The sequence below is a fragment of the Pituophis catenifer genome, unplaced genomic scaffold (genome assembly GCF_029215685.1).
Source record: "Pituophis catenifer annectens isolate HBS135680 unplaced genomic scaffold, rPitCat1.0.hap2 SCAF_17, whole genome shotgun sequence".
NCBI lineage: Eukaryota > Metazoa > Chordata > Lepidosauria > Squamata > Colubridae > Pituophis > Pituophis catenifer.
This window is the reverse complement of record NW_027256897.1, coordinates 4698196-4720335: the sequence shown is the minus strand read 5'-3', so window position 1 is coordinate 4720335 and position 22140 is coordinate 4698196. Positions and strand designations below refer to the sequence as shown.

At 43.7% G+C, this 22140-nt stretch overlaps 1 protein-coding gene across 1 annotated transcript; it reads right to left on the bottom strand.

The window, feature by feature from the left end:
* Nucleotides 1-1873: 1873 nt before the first annotated feature.
* On the bottom strand, nt 1874-21968 carry CERCAM (cerebral endothelial cell adhesion molecule). Its single transcript, XM_070955534.1, is given in 16 exon segments — nt 1874-1981; nt 3157-3419; nt 7841-8044; nt 8642-8769; nt 10993-11125; nt 11458-11564; nt 11678-11713; nt 11715-11758; nt 13098-13161; nt 13163-13219; nt 14664-14879; nt 16124-16219; nt 16221-16259; nt 17272-17389; nt 18405-18515; nt 21818-21968. Coding segments are annotated over 15 exon segments (1716 nt in total). The 5' UTR covers nt 21928-21968; the 3' UTR covers nt 1874-1981; nt 3157-3166.
* Between the last annotated feature and the right edge of the window lie 172 nt (nt 21969-22140).

Here is a 22140-nt window from a genome sequence, read left to right as displayed (position 1 = left end):
GAAAAGGAAGGAAGAATGAAAAAAAGAAAGGAATGGAAAAGGAAAGGAAAATGAGGAAAGGAAAGGACGGGAAAAGGGAAAATAAAGTAAAGCAAAAACAGGGAAGGAAGGGTTGGAGAAAAGGAAGGAAGAATGAAAAAAGGAAGGAATGGAAAAGGAAAGGAAAGGAAAATAAGGAAAGGAAAGGACGGGAAAAGGGAAAATAAAGTAAAGCAAAAACAGGGAAGGAAGGGTTGGAGAAAAGGAAGGAAGAATGAAAAAAAGAAAGGAATGGAAAAGGAAAGGAAAATGAGGAAAGGAAAGGACGGGAAAAGGGAAAATAAAGTAAAGCAAAAACAGGGAAGGAAGGGTTGGAGAAAAGGAAGGAAGAATGAAAAAAAGGAAGGAATGGAAAAGGAAAGGAAAATGAGGAAAGGAAAGGACGGGAAAAGGGAAAATAAAGTAAAGTAAAAACAGGGAAGGAAGGGTTGGAGAAAAGGAAGGAAGAATGAAAAAAAGAAAGGAATGGAAAAGGAAAGGAAAATGAGGAAAGGAAAGGACGGGAAAAGGGAAAATAAAGTAAAGTAAAAACAGGGAAGGAAGGGTTGGAGAAAAGGAAGGAAGAATGAAAAAAGGAAGGAATGGAAAAGGAAAGGAAAGGAAAATAAGGAAAGGAAAGGACGGGAAAAGGGAAAATAAAGTAAAGCAAAAACAGGGAAGGAAGGGTTGGAGAAAAGGAAGGAAGAATGAAAAAAAGGAAGGAATGGAAAAGGAAAGGAAAATGAGGAAAGGAAAGGACGGGAAAAGGGAAAATAAAGTAAAGCAAAAACAGGGAAGGAAGGGTTGGAGAAAAGGAAGGAAGAATGAAAAAGGAAGGAATGGAAAAGGAAAGGAAAGGAAAATAAGGAAAGGAAAGGACGGGAAAAGGGAAAATAAAGTAAAGCAAAAACAGGGAAGGAAGGGTTGGAGAAAAGGAAGGAAGAATGAAAAAAAGAAAGGAATGGAAAAGGAAAGGAAAATGAGGAAAGGAAAGGACGGGAAAAGGGAAAATAAAGTAAAGCAAAAACAGGGAAGGAAGGGTTGGAGAAAAGGAAGGAAGAATGAAAAAAGGAAGGAATGGAAAAGGAAAGGAAAGGAAAATAAGGAAAGGAAAGGACGGGAAAAGGGAAAATAAAGTAAAGCAAAAACAGGGAAGGAAGGGTTGGAGAAAAGGAAGGAAGAATGAAAAAAAGGAAGGAATGGAAAAGGAAAGGAAAATGAGGAAAGGAAAGGACGGGAAAAGGGAAAATAAAGTAAAGTAAAAACAGGGAAGGAAGGGTTGGAGAAAAGGAAGGAAGAATGAAAAAAAGAAAGGAATGGAAAAGGAAAGGAAAATGAGGAAAGGAAAGGACGGGAAAAGGGAAAATAAAGTAAAGTAAAAACAGGGAAGGAAGGGTTGGAGAAAAGGAAGGAAGAATGAAAAAAGGAAGGAATGGAAAAGGAAAGGAAAGGAAAATAAGGAAAGGAAAGGACGGGAAAAGGGAAAATAAAGTAAAGCAAAAACAGGGAAGGAAGGGTTGGAGAAAAGGAAGGAAGAATGAAAAAAAGGAAGGAATGGAAAAGGAAAGGAAAATGAGGAAAGGGAGGGAGGGAGGGAGGAAAGGAAGGAAGGAAGGAAGGAAGGAAGGAAGGAAGGAAGGAAGGAAGGGAGGGAGGGAGGGAGGGAGGGAGGGATCCAGGAGGCTATCCCATTTTTTGTGTGCGAAAGTCTTTATTGCATCAATAAAAATTTGGCTCAGGATTGTCCAATGGAGACCCTCCTCCCTGCACAGCAAGGCGCCATCTCTAGCAGACGGGCGAGCCCCGACCCATCCCTGGTCTTTACCCAGCCCCCCCCCCATCCCTCTTTCTCCAAACAGTTGGAGCCACCACCACCCCCCCGTGTCTCGTGCGGAGGGGGAAACGGAGCTTCCATTCACAAATCTGTCTTTGCTCTCCCTCTACACGAAAACGGAAGGCGAACCTGGAAGAGAGAAAAAAAAAAAAGCACCAATGATGAGTCACCCAAATTCCATGGATTGACAACACCGATCAAAGCAAAGACCAGCAGGGCTCCTGCCAAACCCTCCCCCCAGCCTCTGAAGAAGAGAAAAAGAAAAAGAAAAAGAAAATATTCCCTGGAAAAACTGACAGCTCCCAGAGGGTTTCTCCCCTCTCCTTCTTCATCTTTATTTCTCTTTCCTTCCTTTCTCCTGTCCTTCCCTTCCTTTTTCCTTTCCTTTTTCCTTCCCTTCCTTTTTCCTTCCTCTTTCCTTCCCTTTCTTTCCCTTTCCCTTTCCTTTCCTTTCCCTTTCTTTTTCTTCCCTTTTCCTTTTCTCTTTCACTTCCTTCCTCCCTCCCTCCCTCCCTTGTTCCTTCCTTCTTTCCTTCCTCCCTTCTTTTCTCATTTTCCTTTCATTTCCCCTTCCTTACTTTTTCTTTTTTCATTCTTTACTCCTTCCTTTCCTTTCCTTTCCTTTCCTTTCCTTTCCTTTCCTTTCCTTTCCTTTCCTTCTTTTCCTTTCTCCTTTCCTTTTGGTCTTTCCTTCCCTTCCTTTTTCCTTCCTTTCCTTCCTTTTTCCTTTCCTTTTGTCTTTCTTTCCCTTTCTTTTTCCTTCCTCTTTCCTTCCCTTTCTTTTCTTTTTCCTTTCCTTTTCCTTTCCTTCCTTTCCCTTTCCCTTTCATTTCCTTTCCTGTTTCTTTCCCTTCCCTTCCTTTTTCCTTCTTCCTCCCTCCCTCCCTCCCTCCCCCCCTTTTCTCATTTTCTTTTCATTTCCCCTTCCTTGCTTTTTCTTTTTTCATTCTTTACTCCTTCCTTTCCTTTCCTTCTTTTCCTTTTCCTTTCTCCTTCCTTCCTTTTTCTTTTTTCATTCTTTACTTCTTCCTTCCTTTCCTTCTTTTCCTTTTCCTTTTCCTTTCTCCTTCCTTCCTTTTTCTTTTTTCATTCTTTACTCCTTCCTTCCTTTTCTTCTTTTTCTTTTCCTTTCTCCTTCCTTCCTTTTTCTTTTTTCATTCTTTACTCCTTCCTTCCTTTCCTTCTTTTCCTTTTCCTTTCTCCTTTCTCCTTCCTTCCTTCCTTTTTCTTTTTTCATTCTTTACTCCTTCCTTCCTTTTCTTCTTCTTTCCCTTCCCTGTCCTTCCCCTTCTCTCTTTCCTTACCAGCCAGACGTTACAGCTCATCCCGAGACGCTGTGGGGAAGGAATGGCTGAGCGAGCCTCCATGGCTGATGCTTCGGGTGTCCTTCAGCGTCTTCTGTGAGCCACTCCAGGTTGTTTTCCGTGAATCGTCATCCCAGATGGTGGAAAACTCCGTATCGCTCATCCATTCTGCGTCCCCAGCATAATGAGAAGGATAAGCCACGTAGGGCCGGACGGAAAAGGCCCGCAAATTCCGGTTGCTGAAATATTTTTTGTAATCCTCACTGCGGGAGAGAGGAAAGAAAGGGGAATTACGCACGGTGTTCACTGTAAAAATATTTTAAAAATTAAACATGATTTGTTGTCAGAAAGAACTTTGAATATAAAGATCAATATTGTATCCCTCAAAACATGTGCAGGGTCTTATTCTCTTCTCTTCTCTATTCTCCTCTCCCTATTCTTCCTTTCCTCCCTTTTTTCCCTCTCCTCTCCCTTCTCCTCTCTTCCTTTCCTCCCTTTTTTCCTCTCCTCTCTCTTCTCCTCTCTTCCTTTCCTCCCTTTTTTCCTCTCCTCTCCTCTCCCTTCTCCTGTCTTCCTTACCTCCCTTTTTTCCTCTCCTCTCCTCTCCCTTCTCCTCTCTTCCTTTCCTCCCTTTTTCCCTCTCCTCTCCTCTCCCTTCTCCTCTCTTCCTTTCCTCCCTTTTTTCCTCTCCTCTCCTCTCCCTTCTCCTCTCTTCCTTTCCTCCCTTTTTCCCTCTCCTCTCCCTTCTCCTCTCTTCCTTTCCTCCTTTTTCCCTCTCCTCTCCCTTCTCCTCTCTTCCTTTCCTCCCTTTTTTCCTCTCCTCTCCTCTCCCTTCTCCTCTCTTCCTTTCCTCCCTTTTTTCCTCTCCTCTCCTCTCCCTTCTCCTCTCTTCCTTTCCTCCTTTTTCCCTCTCCTCTCCTCTCCTCTCCTTTCTCCTCTCTTCCTTTCCTCCTTTTTCCCTCTCCTCTCCCTTCTCCTCTCTTCCTTTCCTCCCTTTTTTCCTCTCCTCTCCTCTCCCTTCTCCTCTCTTCCTTTCCTCCCTTTTTTCCTCTCCTCTCCTCTCCTCTCCTCTCCTCTCCTCTCCTCTCCTCTCCTCTCCCTTCTCCTCTCTTCCTTTCCTCCCTTTTTTCCTCTCCTCTCCTCTCCCTTCTCCTCTCTTCCTTTCCTCCCTTTTTTCCAGGGGGAAGGGAGAAAGACATGACTGAGGTTGAGTCAATCCAGAACCAAACAAGGACCAGATGAAGATTGGCTAGGGAGCACCAGCCAAGCTTGGATGGGAAAAAAAAACTCAGAATATAAGCCAAGAGGTTAGGCTCTGTTTTAGCTCATGCTACACACACAAATTGCTTTTGCATACAGTCTGGAAGGAAAGCCAAATGTCTTGGCTGGGAGCCTTACAAGCTGGAAACTCAAAAGAGTTTTCCCTACTCAAATGTTACTCGCTCGAGCAGCGGGGGAGCCTCGTTTTTTGGCGAGGTCGCTCCTTGCAAATTCGGAGACGCAGATGATGATTGGCCCGTTTCAGATTTTGGGGTGGAGATACAGAGATATAAAATGTAGAGTTTTGGCTGCAACAGGAAATTCTTTTTACTCTTTCTTTCTTTCTTTCTTTCTTTCTTTCTTTCTTTCTTTCTTTCTTTCTTTCTTTCTTTCTTTCTTTCTTTCTTCAGTTCTGCAGAGGAACTATTGAGTCTGTCATCTGCACCTCTATAACTCTCTGGTTTGGTTCTGCAACCCGACAAGACAGACACAGACTTCAGAGGAGAATTAGAACTGCAGAAAAAACAATGGCTACCAGCCTGCCTTCCATGGAGGACCTGTATCCTGCACGAGTCAAAAAGAGGGCTGTGAAAATATCTACAGACCCCTCGCATCCTGGACATAAATTGTTTCAACTCCTACCCTCAAAACGACGCTATAGAGCACTGCACACCAGAACAACTAGACACAAGGACAGTTTTTCCCCCTAATGCCATCACTCTGCTAAACAAATAATTCCCTCAACACTGTCAAACTATTTACTAAGACTGTATAAGTCTTTCATAACAGGGATGTTATTATTCACTATTAATATCAGTATTATTTTTAATATATTATATGTCTATTGCTGGTCGATGACCGTAATAAAGTTGTATTTTATTCTATTCTTCTACTAAGACTGTATTACTATTATTCTTCTCTTCCTTACTAGTATCTATCTCTTCCCACATTATTATAACCATGTTGCTTATATCTTTCAATTTATATTGTTTTTATTTGTTTCCTAGTATGATTTGATAGCTTATTAGTAACCTTGAATATCGCTAAGTGTCGTATCTTTTTATTCTTGAAGAATGTATTTTATTCTCCTTATGTACTGTACACTGAGAGCATAAGCGCCAAAGACAAATTCCTTGTGTGTCCAATCACACTTGGCCAATAAAGAATTCTATTCTATTCTATTCTATTCTATTCTATTCTATTCTATTCTATTCTATTCTATTCTATTCTATTCTATTCCATTCCATTCCATTCCATTCCATCCCATCCCATCCCATCCCATCCCATTCCACTCCACATTCTATTCTATTCTATTCTATTCTATTCTATTCTATTCTATTCTATTCTATTCTATTCTATTCTATTCTATTCTATTCCATTCCATTCCATTCCATTCCATTCCATTCTCTATTCTATTCTATTCTATTCTATTCTATTCTATTCTATTCTATTCCATTCCATTCCATTCCATTCCATTCTCTATTCTATTCTATTCTATTCTATTCTATTCTATTCTATTCTATTCTATTCTATTCTATTCTATTCTATTCTATTCTATTCTATTCCATTCCATCCCATTCCATCCCATTGCACTCCACATTCTATTCTATTCTATTCTATTCTAGTCTTAGTCTAGTCTAGTCTAGTCCAGTCCATATTCTATTCTGTTCTATTCTATTCTATTCTATTCTATTCTATTCTATTCTATTCTATTCTATTCCATTCCATTCTTTTCTATTCTCTACTCTTCTCTGTATTCGATTCGATTCGATTCTGCATTCTATTTTATTCTATTCCTATTCCTATTCCTATTCCTATTCCTATTCCTATTCCTATTCCTTTCCATTCCATTCCATTCCATTCCATTCCATTCCATTCCATTCCATTCCATTCTATTCTATTCTATTCTATTCTATTCTATTCCATTCCATTCCATTCCATTCCATTTTTTTCTATTCTCTACTCTTCTCTGTATTCTATTCTATTCTATCTGATTTGATTTGATTCGATTCTGTATTATATTCTATTTTATTCTGCATTCTATTCTATTCCTTATTCTATCCTATCCTATCCTATTCTAAAGAAACAGAGCAGAAACCCGGCCAGCCAAAGAAACAGACAGAGCCAAACATTCGCAAATGACATCAGCGCTCAGAAATGAGGCTGCTAGAGTTAAGAAAAGCCAGCCCGATTTTGCAACGCTCAACATCTGTCCTCCAGATGACTCAGGACTGCGAGAGTCACGATTCCCAACCGGGCTGTGTGGGCGTGTAAAAATCCACCTCTCACTTTCTCTCTCTTTATTCCACCTCCTGCCACCGGCAAACATTAACTCAGGGTTGGCATTGGTCATTTGCTGGCACGATTTTTGCTAAAATAACTTCTTTTAAAGAAATAGTTGGAGCAGCTGTTCCATTTCTGAGCTTTGCAGGGAAGAGTGTGTGAAAACTAAGAGGGAAAAATAGGAACTGCTATAAAAGGTAAAGGTTCCCCTCGCACATGCGTGCTAGTCGTTCCCGACTCTAGGGGGCGGTGCTCATCTCCGTTTCAAAGCCGAAGAGCCAGCGCTGTCCGGAGACGTCTCCGTGGACATGTGGCCGGCATGACTCAACGCCAAAGGCGCACGGAACGCTGTTCCCTTCCCACCAAAGGTGGTCCCTATTTTTCTACTTGCATTTTTTTTTTACCTGCTTTCCAACTGCTAGGTTGGCAGAAGCTGGGACAAGTCACGGGAGCTCACCCCGTTCCGTGGCACAAGGGATTCGAACCGCTGAACTGCCAACCTTTCGATCAACAAGCTCAGCGTCTTAGCCATTGAGCCACCACATCCCAGGGAAGAGTTACAAATATTTTGCCTCCGAAGGAAAAAAAAAAGAATATTTGGATATTTCTTTTTAATATCGCGTGGAATTTTTGTGTATCCATTTGGAAAGTTTATGATGGATAGAATAGAATAGAATAGAATAGAATAGAATAGAATAGAATAGAATAGAATAGAATAGAATAGAATAGAATAGAATAGAATTGAATAGATAGAATAGAATCGCGTCCCAGTACTGCTATAAGATGCTTGATTTTGGCTGGAGGGGGCACTTTGGATTCCTGAAATGGTTTCTCCCCAAGAGAAGAAGTCTAAATTCTAACAAATGCAAACTTCCCATCTCTAAGAAGTTTTAAAAATCAAACAAAAAAAGCAGAATATCTAAGGGAGGGTGCAAACCAAAATGTCTCCCCAAAGGATGGGGGGAAGAAATCTGCAGATGCCAAAAAGCAGGAGATGGAAGGGAGCGTCCCATAAGAGGGCTCGGCTGACTGGCTGGCACGCCATGTTCTTTTTCTTGGCCCACATTTTTACTGGGAATGTGTTCCCTTTTAAGGGAGGTTCCTTTGATTTCGGGTGAGGAGGAGGAGGGCAAATCCTTACTTGGGATGTTTGTCGTACATAATGGGGAGGAATTCATCCACGGGCAGGATTTTAGAGAGGGGCCGCGCCTCGATCAGCTTCTGAGCCCCCCGTCGCGAGAGGACGTAAGCCAACGTCCAGTAGGAATATTCAGGCACCACCAGATAGGGGATTTCTGCCACTGCTTCCTCCTTGTCGGAGTTGACTTGTTTCCTGCCCAAGTAGCTGAAAAGAGAGAATAACAGAATGACGGAGTTGGAAGGGAGCTTGGAGGTCTTTTAGTCCGACCCCCTGATCAAGCTGGAGACTGTATCTCATTTCAGACAAACAGTTGTCTTGAAAATCTCCAGTGATGGAGTAACCACAACTTCTGGAGGCAAGCTGTTCCACTAGTTAATTGTTCTCACTGTCAAGAAGTTTTTCCTTAGTTCTAGGTTGCTTCTCTCCTTGATTAGCTTCCATCCATTGGGAAAAAAATCATAAAATATTGTGACCTGGCTATCGAAACTACGCAATTATGGATGAAACATGTAACAGGGATACCCGTGGTCATCGGGGCACTTGGTACCATGTCCAAGAATTTTACAAAAGACATCAATAAATTGCAGCTTCCTGCAATAACACCAATGGAACTGCAAAAACCTGTGCTCCTCAGAACATCTTACATCTTAAGAAGGTACTTGGTCGATACCTAGGACGCTGGCAGCAACCCGTATCAACCATTAGCACCAGCCAATGGTATTTGTGATGCATTTTTGAATGTTCAATTGACTGAGTTTCATGTTTAATAATAATAATGACCACATAAACACTGGGACGTACATCAGCTCCCAATCGAGTTGCGTCCGCTCCAACTCGTCCATCATCTTCAAAAGGCGCCTCTTGAAATAAGCCTCAAATCGGATGTCGTCTTCCAAGACGAGGGATTTCTCCAGCCCTCTCTCAACGATCTGGAAGACACGCGTAGGCAACTCTGTTTAAAGGGTAGGGGGGGTTGGACTAGATGACCTACAAGGTCCCTTCCAACTCTGTTAATCTGTTAAATCAGTATTTAAAATGAATAGCCAAGATGTGGAAGCAGACAGAAATTAAGATCCCAGAGAGGAATACGGGAGGCCAGCTAAGAATTAAAGTGTCAAGTTTCCGAAAGATGCCCTAATTAATTCATGAGCCATGATCCAAACTTCAAAGGAAATACAGTCATTTATTAGGAGCAACATTCCGGCAATACTCGGATGCAGTTAGGACTGATCCCACGTAGATTTACGTTCCCTTATGACCCTGTCTCTCCCCTCCTCTCTGGCCATGTCATAAATCACATTCTCCAATTAACCACTTTGGCTGGCTGTGAAACCTAACACCCTCCTTCTGATTGCGGTCAGGAAGAATGTATGGAATTCACTTCAGTTCTCCCTCCCTCCTGCTCATGGCAACTTGAAAGCTTTGCAAGTTGACATAAAGCTTTAAAGCGGGTAAGAGATGATGGTTAAAAAGGGAATATGTTTAAGTACAGTAGTGACATAATCAAAGTTAGAATAGGGATGGAAACTAGAGAGGGGGGATTAATAAAATACACATGTTTATATAATAAGGAGAAGTAATAGTAAGGGGGGAATTTAGAATTTGAATGATGGTATTACTAAGTATACTTAAATAATTTGGTGACTGGCATAAAAATAATATATTGAACTATTGATTAAATAAATAATATTATTTATTTATTATATTATTAAATAAATAATATACGAATAGGTATACGTTTACTAAATGTAACAAATATGATCAAAAATACTTTATTTGTATTAAAATATACAAATTCATATTCAAATGACATGCAGAATATGGTGATTGACATAAAAATAACATATTGAAATACTGAATAACTAAATAATGAAGGATTATAAATTGAACAAGCGAATAATGGAAGGTTTCAATTCAGCATAAATATTTGTACTATTATTAGAATTATATAAGCTTGTTAAAAGTAATAAATATGATTAATAATATTCTATTTGTATTAAAAGGCATGACACTTTAGAATAGGGTGATTGGCATAGAAATGACACATTTGAAATATTGAATGGTTAAATAATGAAAGATTATAATCTAATAAAAATATGTGTATTGTTTACAAGGATAATATAAACATTTAAATGAAACAAATATGATTAATGCTAGTTTATTTGTATTAAAATGTATGACACTCAGTTGCCACGCTGTTCACACATTGATGTGAAAATAAAAAACTTTTTAAAAACATTTTTAAAAAATCTGTTAAATCAGTGGAGTCTATCACAATGTTTATGTTTCCTCTGCCGTCCGCAGAGGATAATTAACGGGAAGGGGAAAATGATGAAATAGACCAGGAGTAATTTTATTAGTTGCCATTTTTTCCTCAAATGAAATATATTTTGAAATTAAGTCACGTTTAGTTCTGATTTCTTCTTCTTCTTTTTTTTTTGTTTAAATATTTTATATTTTAAATATTTAATATATTTTAATATACAGTTTTCTTCATTTTACATCACAGTTTCAAAATTTGCAAAAAGCGATAGACCGGTATATATCCATATTTTTTTTTAACATTATATATTGTATTATGTCTCCTAATATACAGTATCATATGATCCGTAGCTATTGTTTCCATATTTCTAACACAAATCTCTATATAATTATTTTATAATTATAATAAAATAATAGGTATGTTATTTTACATTTTACATTTTTAGAATTATTATAAAGATAGTTCTGAACTCAAGGAGAAAGAAGATACAGAATATTACAAAGTGTGGTGTAGATGGTATGAATGATTGAAGAATAGGAAAAATGAGAAAGAGGAATAAAGGAGAGAGGGGGGGAAAATGTTGAAGATCAAGGTACAATGTAGACGAAATAAAGAAAGAAGGAAAAGAATTGTTGAATAAGACAAAATTTAAAATATGTGTAAATAGATGTAAATAGCAAGAAAGGATCACCTTGAAATAGCTGAAGGAATAAGTGATATGTATATAAATGTTGTGTGTTTGTGTCTTGTTTTAATGTGTTCAAAATAAAAAACTTTTTAAAAAAAAAGATAGTTCTGAATTCATCATCATCCTGGTCGCCTGGAAGACGAAGGTTGGTGCTTGATGTGTAAAAGGAAAAACAAACCAGGTTTAAACCTGGATTCTTACCTCTTTCCAGACATGGTGGTGACTGAGGAAACAGCCAACCTCCCCTTTGGTGAGGGTCCTTCCCGAAAAGGGGTCATAATATCCCGGCAGTAAGTCGATGCCGAGTTTCTTGATGCTGCTGCTATTCAGGGCCCTGACAGAGAAAAAGAGAGAGAAAGAAAAGAAAAAAAAATCAAAATATTGTAATAAGAATTGGGGGGAAAGTCATCCAGATTTAGCCCAAATCAGAGACAATTATGTCTTTTGTGAGATTTGGAGACATCGGGGAAAGGCATTTGCGCCCTGAGCTACTTTTAAGGGTAGACTGCTACTGAAAGTGGAGGCTTTGTCGTGGACAAAAGCTTGGCCTTGTGATCTGTCTCTTGATCACCACTCTAAAGGGGGAGGGGGGAGTCCTCTTGGAAAGGCGGCCAAAGTCCGGAACTCCTTCCAGATTGAAAAAAGACAACGCAACCCATCATCCACCTTCCATCTACGGCGTCGACCAGCAAGGGGTCTATTTCCAGCTCAGAGAGAGCCTCCAGCATGCGTTGCTGCCGGTCCGGGCGTCGGGCTAGGTTGATGAGAAACACCTGTGAGAAAAGGGAAAAGATGGAGGCGTCTAAAGGGTCAATAGAGGGCATCTAGTCCAACCCGCCCCCCCAGCCCAGTGCAGGCCAATCAGCTTGCGGGTTTTTTTCCTTACCTCATCAAACCCGATCTTGGTGGGATGTTTTGGGGGGGACGTAGAGGGTAACCTGGAACGGGGCCATTGGAGGCCCATCGACTGCAAGGGAGGAAAACAGACCGAGAGGAAATTGTCACCCCTGTAAAAGTTTAAATTTTGTTTTCCTTTTTTTCCCCCCCCTTCTTAGAAAGCTTGACAAGGAAGAGAGGGAGGGAGGGAGGGAGGAAGAAGGAAGGGAAGAAAAGGGAAGGGAATGAAGGAAAGGGAGGGTAGAGGAAGGAAAAAAGAAGGGGAGGGGGAGGAAAGAAAAGGGAAGGGAAGGGAAGGAAGAGGAAGAAAAAGAAAGAAAGAAAGAAAGAAAGAAAGAAAGAAAGAAAGAAAGAAAGAAAGAAAGAAAGAAAGAAAGAAAGAAGGGAGGGAGGGAGGGAGGAGGGAGGGAGGGAGGGAGGGAAGGAGGGAGAGAAGGAGGGAGAAATAGAAAGAGAGAAAGAGAAAGAAAGAAAGAAAGAAAGAAAGAAAGAAAGAAAGAAAGAAAGAAAGAAAGAAAAAAAGAGGAGGGAGGGAGAAATAGAAAGAAGAGAACGAAGGAAGGAAGGAAAGAAAGAAAGAAAGGAGGGAGGGAGAAAAAGAAAGAAAGAAAGGAGGAAGGGAGGGAGGGAGGGAGAAATAGAACAAAGGAAAGAAAGAAAGAGAAAGAAAGGAAAGAAACAAAGAAAGAAAAAGAGAAAGAAGGAAGGAAGAAGGAAAGAAAGAAGAAAGGAGGGAGAAATAGAAAGAAAGAAAGAAAGAAAGAAAGAAAGAAAGAAAGAAAGAAAGAAAGAAAGAAAGGAGGGAGAAATAGAACAAAAGAAAGAAAGAGAAAGAAAGGAAAGAAAGAAAGAAAAAAGAGAAAGAAGGAAGGAAGGAAGGAAGGAAAGAAAGAAAGAAAGACAGAAAGGAGGGAGAAATAGAAAGAAAGAAAGAAAGAAAGGAGGGAGTAGAAAGAAAGAAAGAGAAAGAAAGGAAAGAAAGAAAAAGAAAGAAAGAAAGAAAGAAAGAAGGAAGAAAGGAAAGAAAGAGAAAGAAGGAAAGAAGGAAAGAAAGAGAGAGAGAGAGAAAAAAATGAGTGACTTCAACTGTTTTCAGTGCGATAAGGTACAAAGACAAAACGAAACGAAACGAAAACACAGCCTGAAGTTTTTGCTTTACATCTTCCCACCCGTTCAAGCCCTTGCCAAACCCCCCAGCCCCTCTCCCAATCCTCACAACCTAAAATCGACGTTCCGTTATCAATTCCAACGCTTGCTTCCCCTAAAAACCCTGGCTCGCCTTTTCAGTTCAATACCTCCCCCCCCCCACAGCCCCGGTCCCCAAAAGCGAGCGCTAATCCTTCCCACGGGGCTCCCTCTGAGGAAGGGGGGGCGGGGGGGGACGACACGAGGGCGCCCCTCTTACCCACCGATGGCCTCCAGGACGAGGTGCACGAACTGGACCTCTTCCTCTTCCAGCGTTTGGTGGGAACCCCATCGGCACGTTGATGTACCCGAACCTCTCCTGGTTGCACAGGAAACATCTCCGCGCCTGGATGGAGAAAAACTGTTCTGACGCAGCTCCCCGAACACGACCAACCCTCTGAAGCAATGATTCCTTTATTAGAAGTTTCTTTATTATTATTTATTATTATTATTCTTTATTAGAAGTTTCCTCTCTCACCGCAGGCTAATGATTAATAATAACAATTATTATTAATTATTAAATAATAATAATAATAATAATAATAATAATAATAATAATAATAATAATATAAAAACCACCTTAGTCGGAACAGCTTACATCCTCCGACGATACCTTAATAGTTCCTAAGTCCCTTGGTTAGGACTCGAGCTGCTGAGCTATTAACCAGCCTCAAAGGCTGTGAATCTCACTAAAGATTAACTAATAATAATAATAATAATAATGCTGCCACATATATTCATCTTCACCCCCTGCCTTTTATCTACAGAGCTAAGGTGGGGCTTCGCTAGCAGTGGTGGCTCTTCCTTCCCAAGGACCGGCCCATAGATTTCCACTGCTCTTCTCTCCTCTGCTTTCAGCACATCCGCACGTCAGGCACTGGACCCAGCTGTTCCTCCTCCTCCTCATCAGCCACTTCCAAACCTAGGGCTGTTGACTCTCCATCTGAGGGCTGACGGACGGCCCAGGCTCCGCCTCTGTCTCTCTTTCTCTCAGAGTTTTATTACATTCCTCTCATTCCCATCCAGCAAAAGTCTTTCAAGGGAGGATTTACAATCACAGACCTTATCTGGCTTGGGAGAGCTGCCAGGCCGATATCTTCAAAAGTTGGCCAGGAGCCTCGGAGAGTCACGAACCAATTGAGCGAACTAATTGTCTCCTGCAAAACCCCCACTCCCCCTTTCGCTCTTCTTTTATTCCCTATGGAATAAATCAATCCGCTATTTTGCCTTACTGTTTGCTTTTGTATCGTTGTATGTTATCTGATCAACAAATTAAAAACCGTAAAATCCCTCCAAAAAGCAGATTCTTCTAGATGGTGCCACTGTCTGTCCTTACCTCAGGGGTGGGCTTCAAAAATTTTGGGCAAGGGGTTCCCTGCCCGGCTTGCTTGGTGGGCGTGGCCATGGTGGGCGTGGCCTAGTCAGCCTCCTGCACCATGGTGAGGGCGATGGTGTTTTTGCCCTCCCCAGGCTCCAGAGGCTTTCAGGCTCCAGAGGCTTTCCTTGAGCCTCCAGAGAACAAAAATGGCCTCCCCAGGCTCCGGAGGCCCTCTGGAGGCCGGAAACCTTCCCGAACCTCCAGTAGGCCAGTTTTTCACCCTCCCCGAGCCTCTGCGCGCACCCTGCACTTACCTGCATCCAAAATGGGCCATGTGGGAACTCCTGGGAGGGGCGGGGAGGGGGTGTGGTGGGCGGGGCCAGCCAGGAGTGGGATTTGGGGGTTCTCTGAATGGCACAGAATCTTAGCTAGAGGTTCTACCGAACCCCGGCGAACCCCCCCAGCAACCCACTCCTGCCTTACCTGCAACTTGGCAAGAGTAGGCGAAGACGTTGATATCGTCAAAGGGCCAAGAGTAGGTGGGGTGAGGCGGATAGAAGGCCAGGTGGGCCGTGTCATCCTTTCGCAAATCGATCAAAAAGGTTCCGAAGACCATGGGCAAAGCGAAACAGCCGAGACGCTGGCGGTTCTTGGTAGGGAAATAGTCCACTGTCCGTCGGTAATAACCCTGGCGGGAACAAGATCCCTTAAATCCAGATCCCCGGGGCATAACTGAACCACCCAAGGCCACCCAATAAACATGAGATTAAGCCCAATTGTTTTACCCTTCTGATCAGAAAGAAGGAGCGCTCAATTTACTACGACCGTGAGCCCAAATTATCTGTTGTGAGACACTTGATATAAGTAAGTAAGTAAGGAGGGAGGGAGGGAAGGAAGGAAAAAAGGAGATATTGAGAAGAAGGAAGGAAGGAAGGAGGGAAGGAAGGAAGAACGAAAGGAAGGAAGGAGATGAGACTGAGAGAGAGGAAGGAAGGAAGGAGGAAAAAGGAAGGAGGAAGGAGATGAGATTGAGGAAGGAAGGAAGGAAGGAAGGAAGGAAGGAAGGAAGGAAGGAGATGAGATTGAGGAAGGAAGGAAGGAGATGAGATTGAGAAGAAGGAAGGAAGGAAGGAAATGAGATTGACAGGAAGGAAGGAAGGAAGGAAGGAAGGAAGGAAGGAAGGAAGGAGGAAGGAAGAAAGAAGGAAGGAGATGAGATTGAGGAAGGAAGGAAGGAAGGAGATGAGAGGAAGGAAGGAGGGAAGGAAGGAAGGGATGAGATTGTGAGAGAGGAAGGAGGAAGGAAGAAAGGAGATATGATTGAGAGGAAGGAAGGAAGGAAGGAGATGAGATTGACAGGAAGGAAGGAAGGAAAGAAGGAAGAAGGAAGAAGGAAGGAAGGAGATATGCTTGAGAGGAAGGAAGGAAGGAGGGAGGAAAGAAAGAAGGAAGGAGATGAGAGAAAGGAAGGAAGGGATGAGATTGCGAGAGAGGAAGGAGAAGGAAGGAAGGAAGAAGGAAGGAAGGGAGGAGATATGATTGAAAGGAAGGAGGAGATGAGATTGACAGGAAGGAAGGAAGGAAGGAAAGAAGGAAGGAAGGAAGGAAGAAGGAAAGAAAGAAGGAAGAGATGAGATTGACAGGAAGGAAGGAAGGAAGGAAGGAAGAAGAAGGAAGAAAGAAGGAAGGGAGGAGATATGATTGAAAGGAAGGAAGGAAGGAAATGAGATTGACAGGAAGGAAGGAAGGAATGAGGAAGGAAAGAAAGAAAGAAGGAAGGAGATGAGATTGAGGAAGGAAGGAAGGAAGGAGATGAGAGGAAGGAAGGAGGGAAGGAAGAAGGAAGGGAAGATTCGTCGTAATTTCGAAGGGTCACTAAATTGAACTAAATGTAAGCCAAGGACTGTCTTCTGTTCAAACCTGCTTGCTTACCTGCGGGGTGATCCCACACCAGAAATTAGAATATAGGTCTGGGAATCCATCATGGGGGCGGACAACCGATTTGTTTTGTGCGATGAGGAACTTCAGGGGTTTGGTTGTTGGTCAGGATGCTGTCCGTGTCGGCAAACTGGGAGCAAAGGACACATACCAGCTCAGTCAGGGAGGAGGAGGAGGAGGAGGAGGAGGAGGAGGAGGAGGAGGAGGAGGAGGAGGAGAAGGAGAAGGAGGAGGAGGAGAAAGAAAAGGAGGAGGAGGAGGAGGAGAGGAGAAGGAGAAGAGGAAAAGGAGAAGAGGAGGAGAGAGGAGGAGGAGAAGAGGAGAAGAGAAGAGAAGGAGAAGGAGGAGAAGAGGAGGAGAAGAGGAGGAGAAAGAGAAGGAGGAGGAGGGAGGAGGAGGAGAAGGAGGAGGAGAAGAGGAGGAGGAGGAGGAGGAAGAGGAGGGTTGTGGGAATGTTGGTGCTCTCTGAGCTTGGTGGATTTTTTGCAGACATTTCAGGGCCCAACTAGTAACATCATCAGTGCCAGAAGGAAGAAGAGGAGGAGGAGGAGGAGTGTCACATTTTTGATCCTCTCTGAGTTTGGTTGTTTTCTTGTAGACATTTCATTACCAAACTAGGCAACATCATCAGTGCTAAAAGGGAGAGGGGTTTATGAAAGGGAGGAGGAGGAGGAGGAGGAGGAGGAGGAGGAGGAGGAGGAGGAGGAGGAGGAGGAGGAGGAGGAGGAGGAGGAGGAGAACTGTGAAGTCCCTGGTGCTCTCTGAACTTGGTTTTCTTGCAGGCATTTCATGACCCAACTAGGGAACATCATCAGTGCCACAAGGGAGAGGAAAGCAAACTTCAATTCTTTCTAGCACGGATGATGTTCCTTTGATGGGTCATGAAACGTCTCCAAGAAACCAACGCAGCTCAGAGAGGCACCAGGGACCCCCGCAGAGAAATGCATCACGCAATGCATAAAATCCTTGGCTTCAAATTCCCTTAATGCTCTGGTTTCCTGCAACGCGTTGAGCCCCCCAATGGTATGAACCAAATCGTGATTTGATGGGATGGGAAGATTCAGCCAGCAGGCTATATAAATCGAGGGCTGGGCCTCGCACCGCTCTGCCTTTGGCTGAATGTAGCCCATGGTCAGGTTTACCAAAATGTAACCGGCTTCTTGAGATCGGGCGAAAGTCAGGGCTTCCTGCTTCAGTCTCATCATCTGTTCGAAACGCGGCTCCGTCCAATGTTTGGGTCCCAGTTCGTTGGGATAAGATCTAAAAAAAAAAAAAAAAGGGGGGGGGGGAGTGGGGGGCAAAAGAGTCAGAAGGGACAAGACATCCCACGCAAACTTCGATCAGGTTTCTCTAAAGCGTAACATTCCACATTTTTGTCAAGGAGGTAAAGAAACTGCTAAAAAGATGAAGAGAATGATTAATTTTATATAGTGAAAGTTTTTCTAGTATGGGAAAGCTAACGCCACGATTACTATGTGATTATTATTAATGATATGTATAATATGATTACCATTATGCTTATTGTCTTTTGGTTGTTCAAAACTAATTGTACTCGGACAACACGCTGTTCATATAGATATTGAGTTTTTTACGTTTGTTAAAGAAAAACGTATCAATAATAAATATATCTTTATCTATATATACACACCATGTTTCCCCGAAAGTAAGACCCTGTCTTATATTTTTTTGAACTGAAATAAGTGTTTGGCCTTATTGCCATGCCTCAAAAGCCCAATTGGGCTTATTATCAGGGGATGTCTACAGGATATCTATCTATCTATCTATCTATCTATCTATCTATCTATCTATCTATCTATCTATCTATCATCTATCTATCTATCTATCTATCTATCTATCTATCTATCTATCTATCTATCTGTTATCTATATCTATCTATCTTTCTATCTATTTATTCTTTTATTTTTATTATTCTTCTATTTATTTATTCTTTTTATTCTTTCTATCTATATATCTATCTGCTATCTCTCTCTCTCTCTGCTATCTATCTATCTATCTATCTATCTATCTATCTATCTATCTATCATCTATCTATCTATCTATCTATCAGCTATCAGTTATCTATATCTATTCATTCTATCTATCAGTTATCTATCTATCTATCTACTGCATTTCCCCCAAAATAAGACCCTGTCTTATTTGGGGGGAAACAGGATATATATATATATAGGAAAATTTAGAAAGAGGCACTCAGTTCGAGGAAGGGTAGACTGCCTCTGTCCAGAGAGGCTCGTTTCAAGGCCTCAGACAAACGTACCTGGGCTCATCCACAGATCTCCACACGATGGACCGGTAATGTTTTTCCACCGCACCGAGCCATTCCTGCAGCATTTGCGTGGTGTTGTCTACGTTGTGATCCGTGGCGCACCTGGGAAGGGAGAAGGAGGAGGGCAAGAGAGATTCCGGTTGATCCCCAAAGCTGTGGGTCCAAAGCTCTGTGTTCAAATCCATCCGTTTGCGATTTAAAAATAAAAAAATCGGGCAGTCTCGAGTCAAAAGAAGCACAAAACAGCCCAACGTATTAAGATGCTGGAGATTTAAAAAAAAAAAAAAAAAACATTGTGAGAACCATTATGGCGGATCGGAGTTCCCCCCTGCCCTCTCTCATCCCAGAAGCTTTGGACTCCAAGACCCATAAATCCGCTGGCTGGGGATTATGGGAGCTGCCCAGTACATGCAGGGAGCATCAGCAGTCTCCCCATGTAGTTTTAAGGCCTGTTTCTTCCCAATGGCTCCACCTCCCAGCTCTCTTTCAGCATGATTAAACCTAGCAAAATGAAAGGTCACCACCAGGTGTAGACCCCTCGGTCCAAACATCACCGTGCGAGGTCTCCGATCCACAACAACTTTTCAACAACCACGCTGAGGCTCCCTCCTGATTGGAGCCACAAACCCAACCTCAGCAGCCAAGGATTTCCAGAGGTGTTTTTTTTTTTCTTCTTCTTCTTTTTAACCAAATTCCTTATAATTGGAATTCTGCACCTCCAAACTCGGCTCGTTTTTTTTTCTCTTTGCACAGGCCAGAAAATCAGCAGAAGGCCTGGTCTAGTCACAAGCCAAATTGTTCCTTGGCTCAGCCGGTTCCTCGAAATTACATGTTTACTTTCCAAGTGCCTCTCAAGCGGCGTGCGGTTATGCCAACACATCAACTCCGAACATATTCCTAGCACGTGGCGTGTCCGTTGAGTTCGGATCTCTGCTTTGTTGCTTCGTCAACTGGCCACCCTTGAACGAACTAGAGAGCCAAGCTAAGTAAAATACGCCTCTAATTGCAGGATAATTGGAATTATGAAGTTCACAGAGGGAAACGGGAAGGAGGAGGAATTAAGAATTCCCAGAGAGCCTACCGTTGGCAAGAGGGAGGGATGTGCAAAAGAGAGGGAGTTGGGGGATAATGGGAGTTGTAATCCATGCCCTCCGGAGGGCGGCTGGATTGGGAGATGAATGGGCCCTCTGCGGAAAAGCAGGAGAGAAATTGTCCTGTGAAGAGGCCGAAGAGAAAACGAGGCCCGGATGTTGAAGGAAGAAGAGAAAACAGAATAAAAAGAGGGAGGAAGGAGAGGGAGAAGGAGAAGGGAGGAAGGAGAGGGAGGGAGGGAGGGAAGGAAAGAAGGAAAAGGGAAAGGAATAGAGGAAGGAGGAGAAAAGGGAGAAAGAGCAGGAAAGAGAGGGAGAAAGGGAGGGAGGGAGAAAAAAAAAGAAGGAAGGAAGGAAGGAAGGAAAAGGGAAAGGAAGAGAGGAAGGAGAAGGAGAAAAGGAAGGAAGAAAAGAAAGAAAGAAAGAAAGAAAGAAAGAAAGAAAGAAAGAAAGAAAGAAAGAAAGAAAGAAAGAAAGAAAGAAATTTGTTATACAAATTATACAAATTTGGATCCTGATTTTCTGGAACTGCCCAGCGACATCCTAAAATTGCCTGCATCGCTTTAACAGATCCCACAGATGGGAAAAAGCTCATTTCTTCCTTCATATAAAAACCACCCACCATTCTTATTACATTACTGGACTCGGGTATTCCACGAGTTCCTAAAAAAAGAACAAAACAAACTGTTTTGTTTTTGGGGTTTTTTTTCCCCTTGTTTTTGGCCAGAGAGAAGCTTTGAAACACAGCAAAGGGAACATCTTTTGATCTTTGCCAGCGGCCCAGGTGGAAGGGGAGAGAGACAGGTGAGCCATACCTTCCCGGACTGGGAATTATACCTGTTTGAAGGACAGGGTCACAGGTGAGATGAGAGGGATGGCAGATCAATTGCTCTGGGGGGGAAAAAACTGAATTTATTTGCAGCCTCTGAGCCTTAGGCATGTTCTAAAAATCATAACATAAAACAAGGTGTGGCATCAGTTTTTTTTACGGAGGGAAAAATAGCTTTAAAATATCCCTCTCTCCTCCCACAATAGAGGCCGCAACCCACATATCCTAATATGGTTTATAGAGGCCTCGGACTATAACTCCCATCGTGCTGGGATGGGGGAGGATGGGAGTTGCAGTCTGTTGCAATCTGCAGGGCAACGGGGATGTGTGTGTGTGGGGAAGGAGAACTGATTTTCAGCTCTGCTGAAGCCAAATCCCCCCAAAAAAGGAAGATTGCGGCTGGGAGGAAAAACAACAAAAGAAATTCCTTGGAAAAGCCACAACAGGGCAAACAACAGCAAAAGGCAAAGCCCCCAGCACCCCAAAACCTGAACTCTGCACCCCCAAACTAGCATCTATTAACGCTCAGGGGGGGAAGGGGGGAGAGAAATATATTCCCAATCGGTTTTGCAAATCTCCTAATGGAGACATATAAACTCCCAAAAGCACTGTCCTTAAGCGGGGTGCCCTCTGGATGTCACACGCCGCATTCCCCCATCGCCCCTGGCCCACACAGAGCCCCAGAATCGGGAAGACACCCCCAAAACCGACAGGGAGAGCTTCCAAGGGACCCCAAAGTCTTTCCCCAGCCAGCCTCCCCCGGTGCAAATTAAGAACTTCATGACTCTTGCAAAGGAACCTCCAGATGTCCAACTAGGCCAGACTCCCCCAACTCCAAAGACCCCCACACCCCACAAAGCCAACTCCGGGACGAAGCGAGACCCCTCCCCTTCCAGCAGGCAGCTGTCCAGCTGAGAGGGGGCGTCGCCGGTGCTTTGCAAGGAAGGAAACCCCCCACCCCCAAAAAAACGCACACAGGCTCACCAAATGAAGATGCGCTCCGCGGGGTAATCCAGCCCCCCCCCAAGCCAACTCCGGGACGAGGCGAGACCCTTCCCCTTCCAGCAGGCAGCTGTCCAGCTAAGAGGGGTCGTCGCCGGTGCTTTGCAAGGAAGGAAACCCCCCCACCCCAAAAAACCGCACACAAGAGCTCACCAAATGAAGACGCGCTCCGCGGGGTAATCCAGCCCCCCCCCAAAGCCAACTCCGGGACGAGGCGAGACCCTTCCCCTTCCAGCAGGCAGCTGTCCAGCTAAGAGGGGGCATCGCCGGTGCTTTGCAAGGAAGGAAACCCCCTTCCCCCAAAAAACGCACACAGGCTCTCCAAATGAAGATGCGCTCCGCGGGGTAATCCAGGCCCCCCTAAAGCCAACTCCGGGACGAAGCGAGACCCTTCCCCTTCCAGCAGGCAGCTGTCCAGCTAAGAGGGGGCGTTGCAAGGAAGGAAACCCCTCACCCAAAAAAAAACGCACACAAGAGCTCACCAAATGAAGATGAGCTCCGCGGGGTAATCCAGGCGGTCCAGGGCCCCCAGGTAGTGGGGCAGAGAGTGTTGGGCATTGCGAGCCAGGATGGCGACCACCACGGTGGGCATCTCTTCCTCCTCCCTGGCCGGGGGTCCCCCTTCCTCCTCCGTGGGGGGAGATGGGACCCCCAAACCCAGGAGGAGAAGCGCCAGGGCGCAGCGGAGCAGAAGTCCGGGCGGAGGCATCGCGGCGGCCACGAAGGAGGAGGAAGAGGAGGGGGGCGTGGGGAGGGGGGCAGAGGAGGGAGCAGAGGCGGGGGGGGGAGGAGCCAAGGGGAGGGG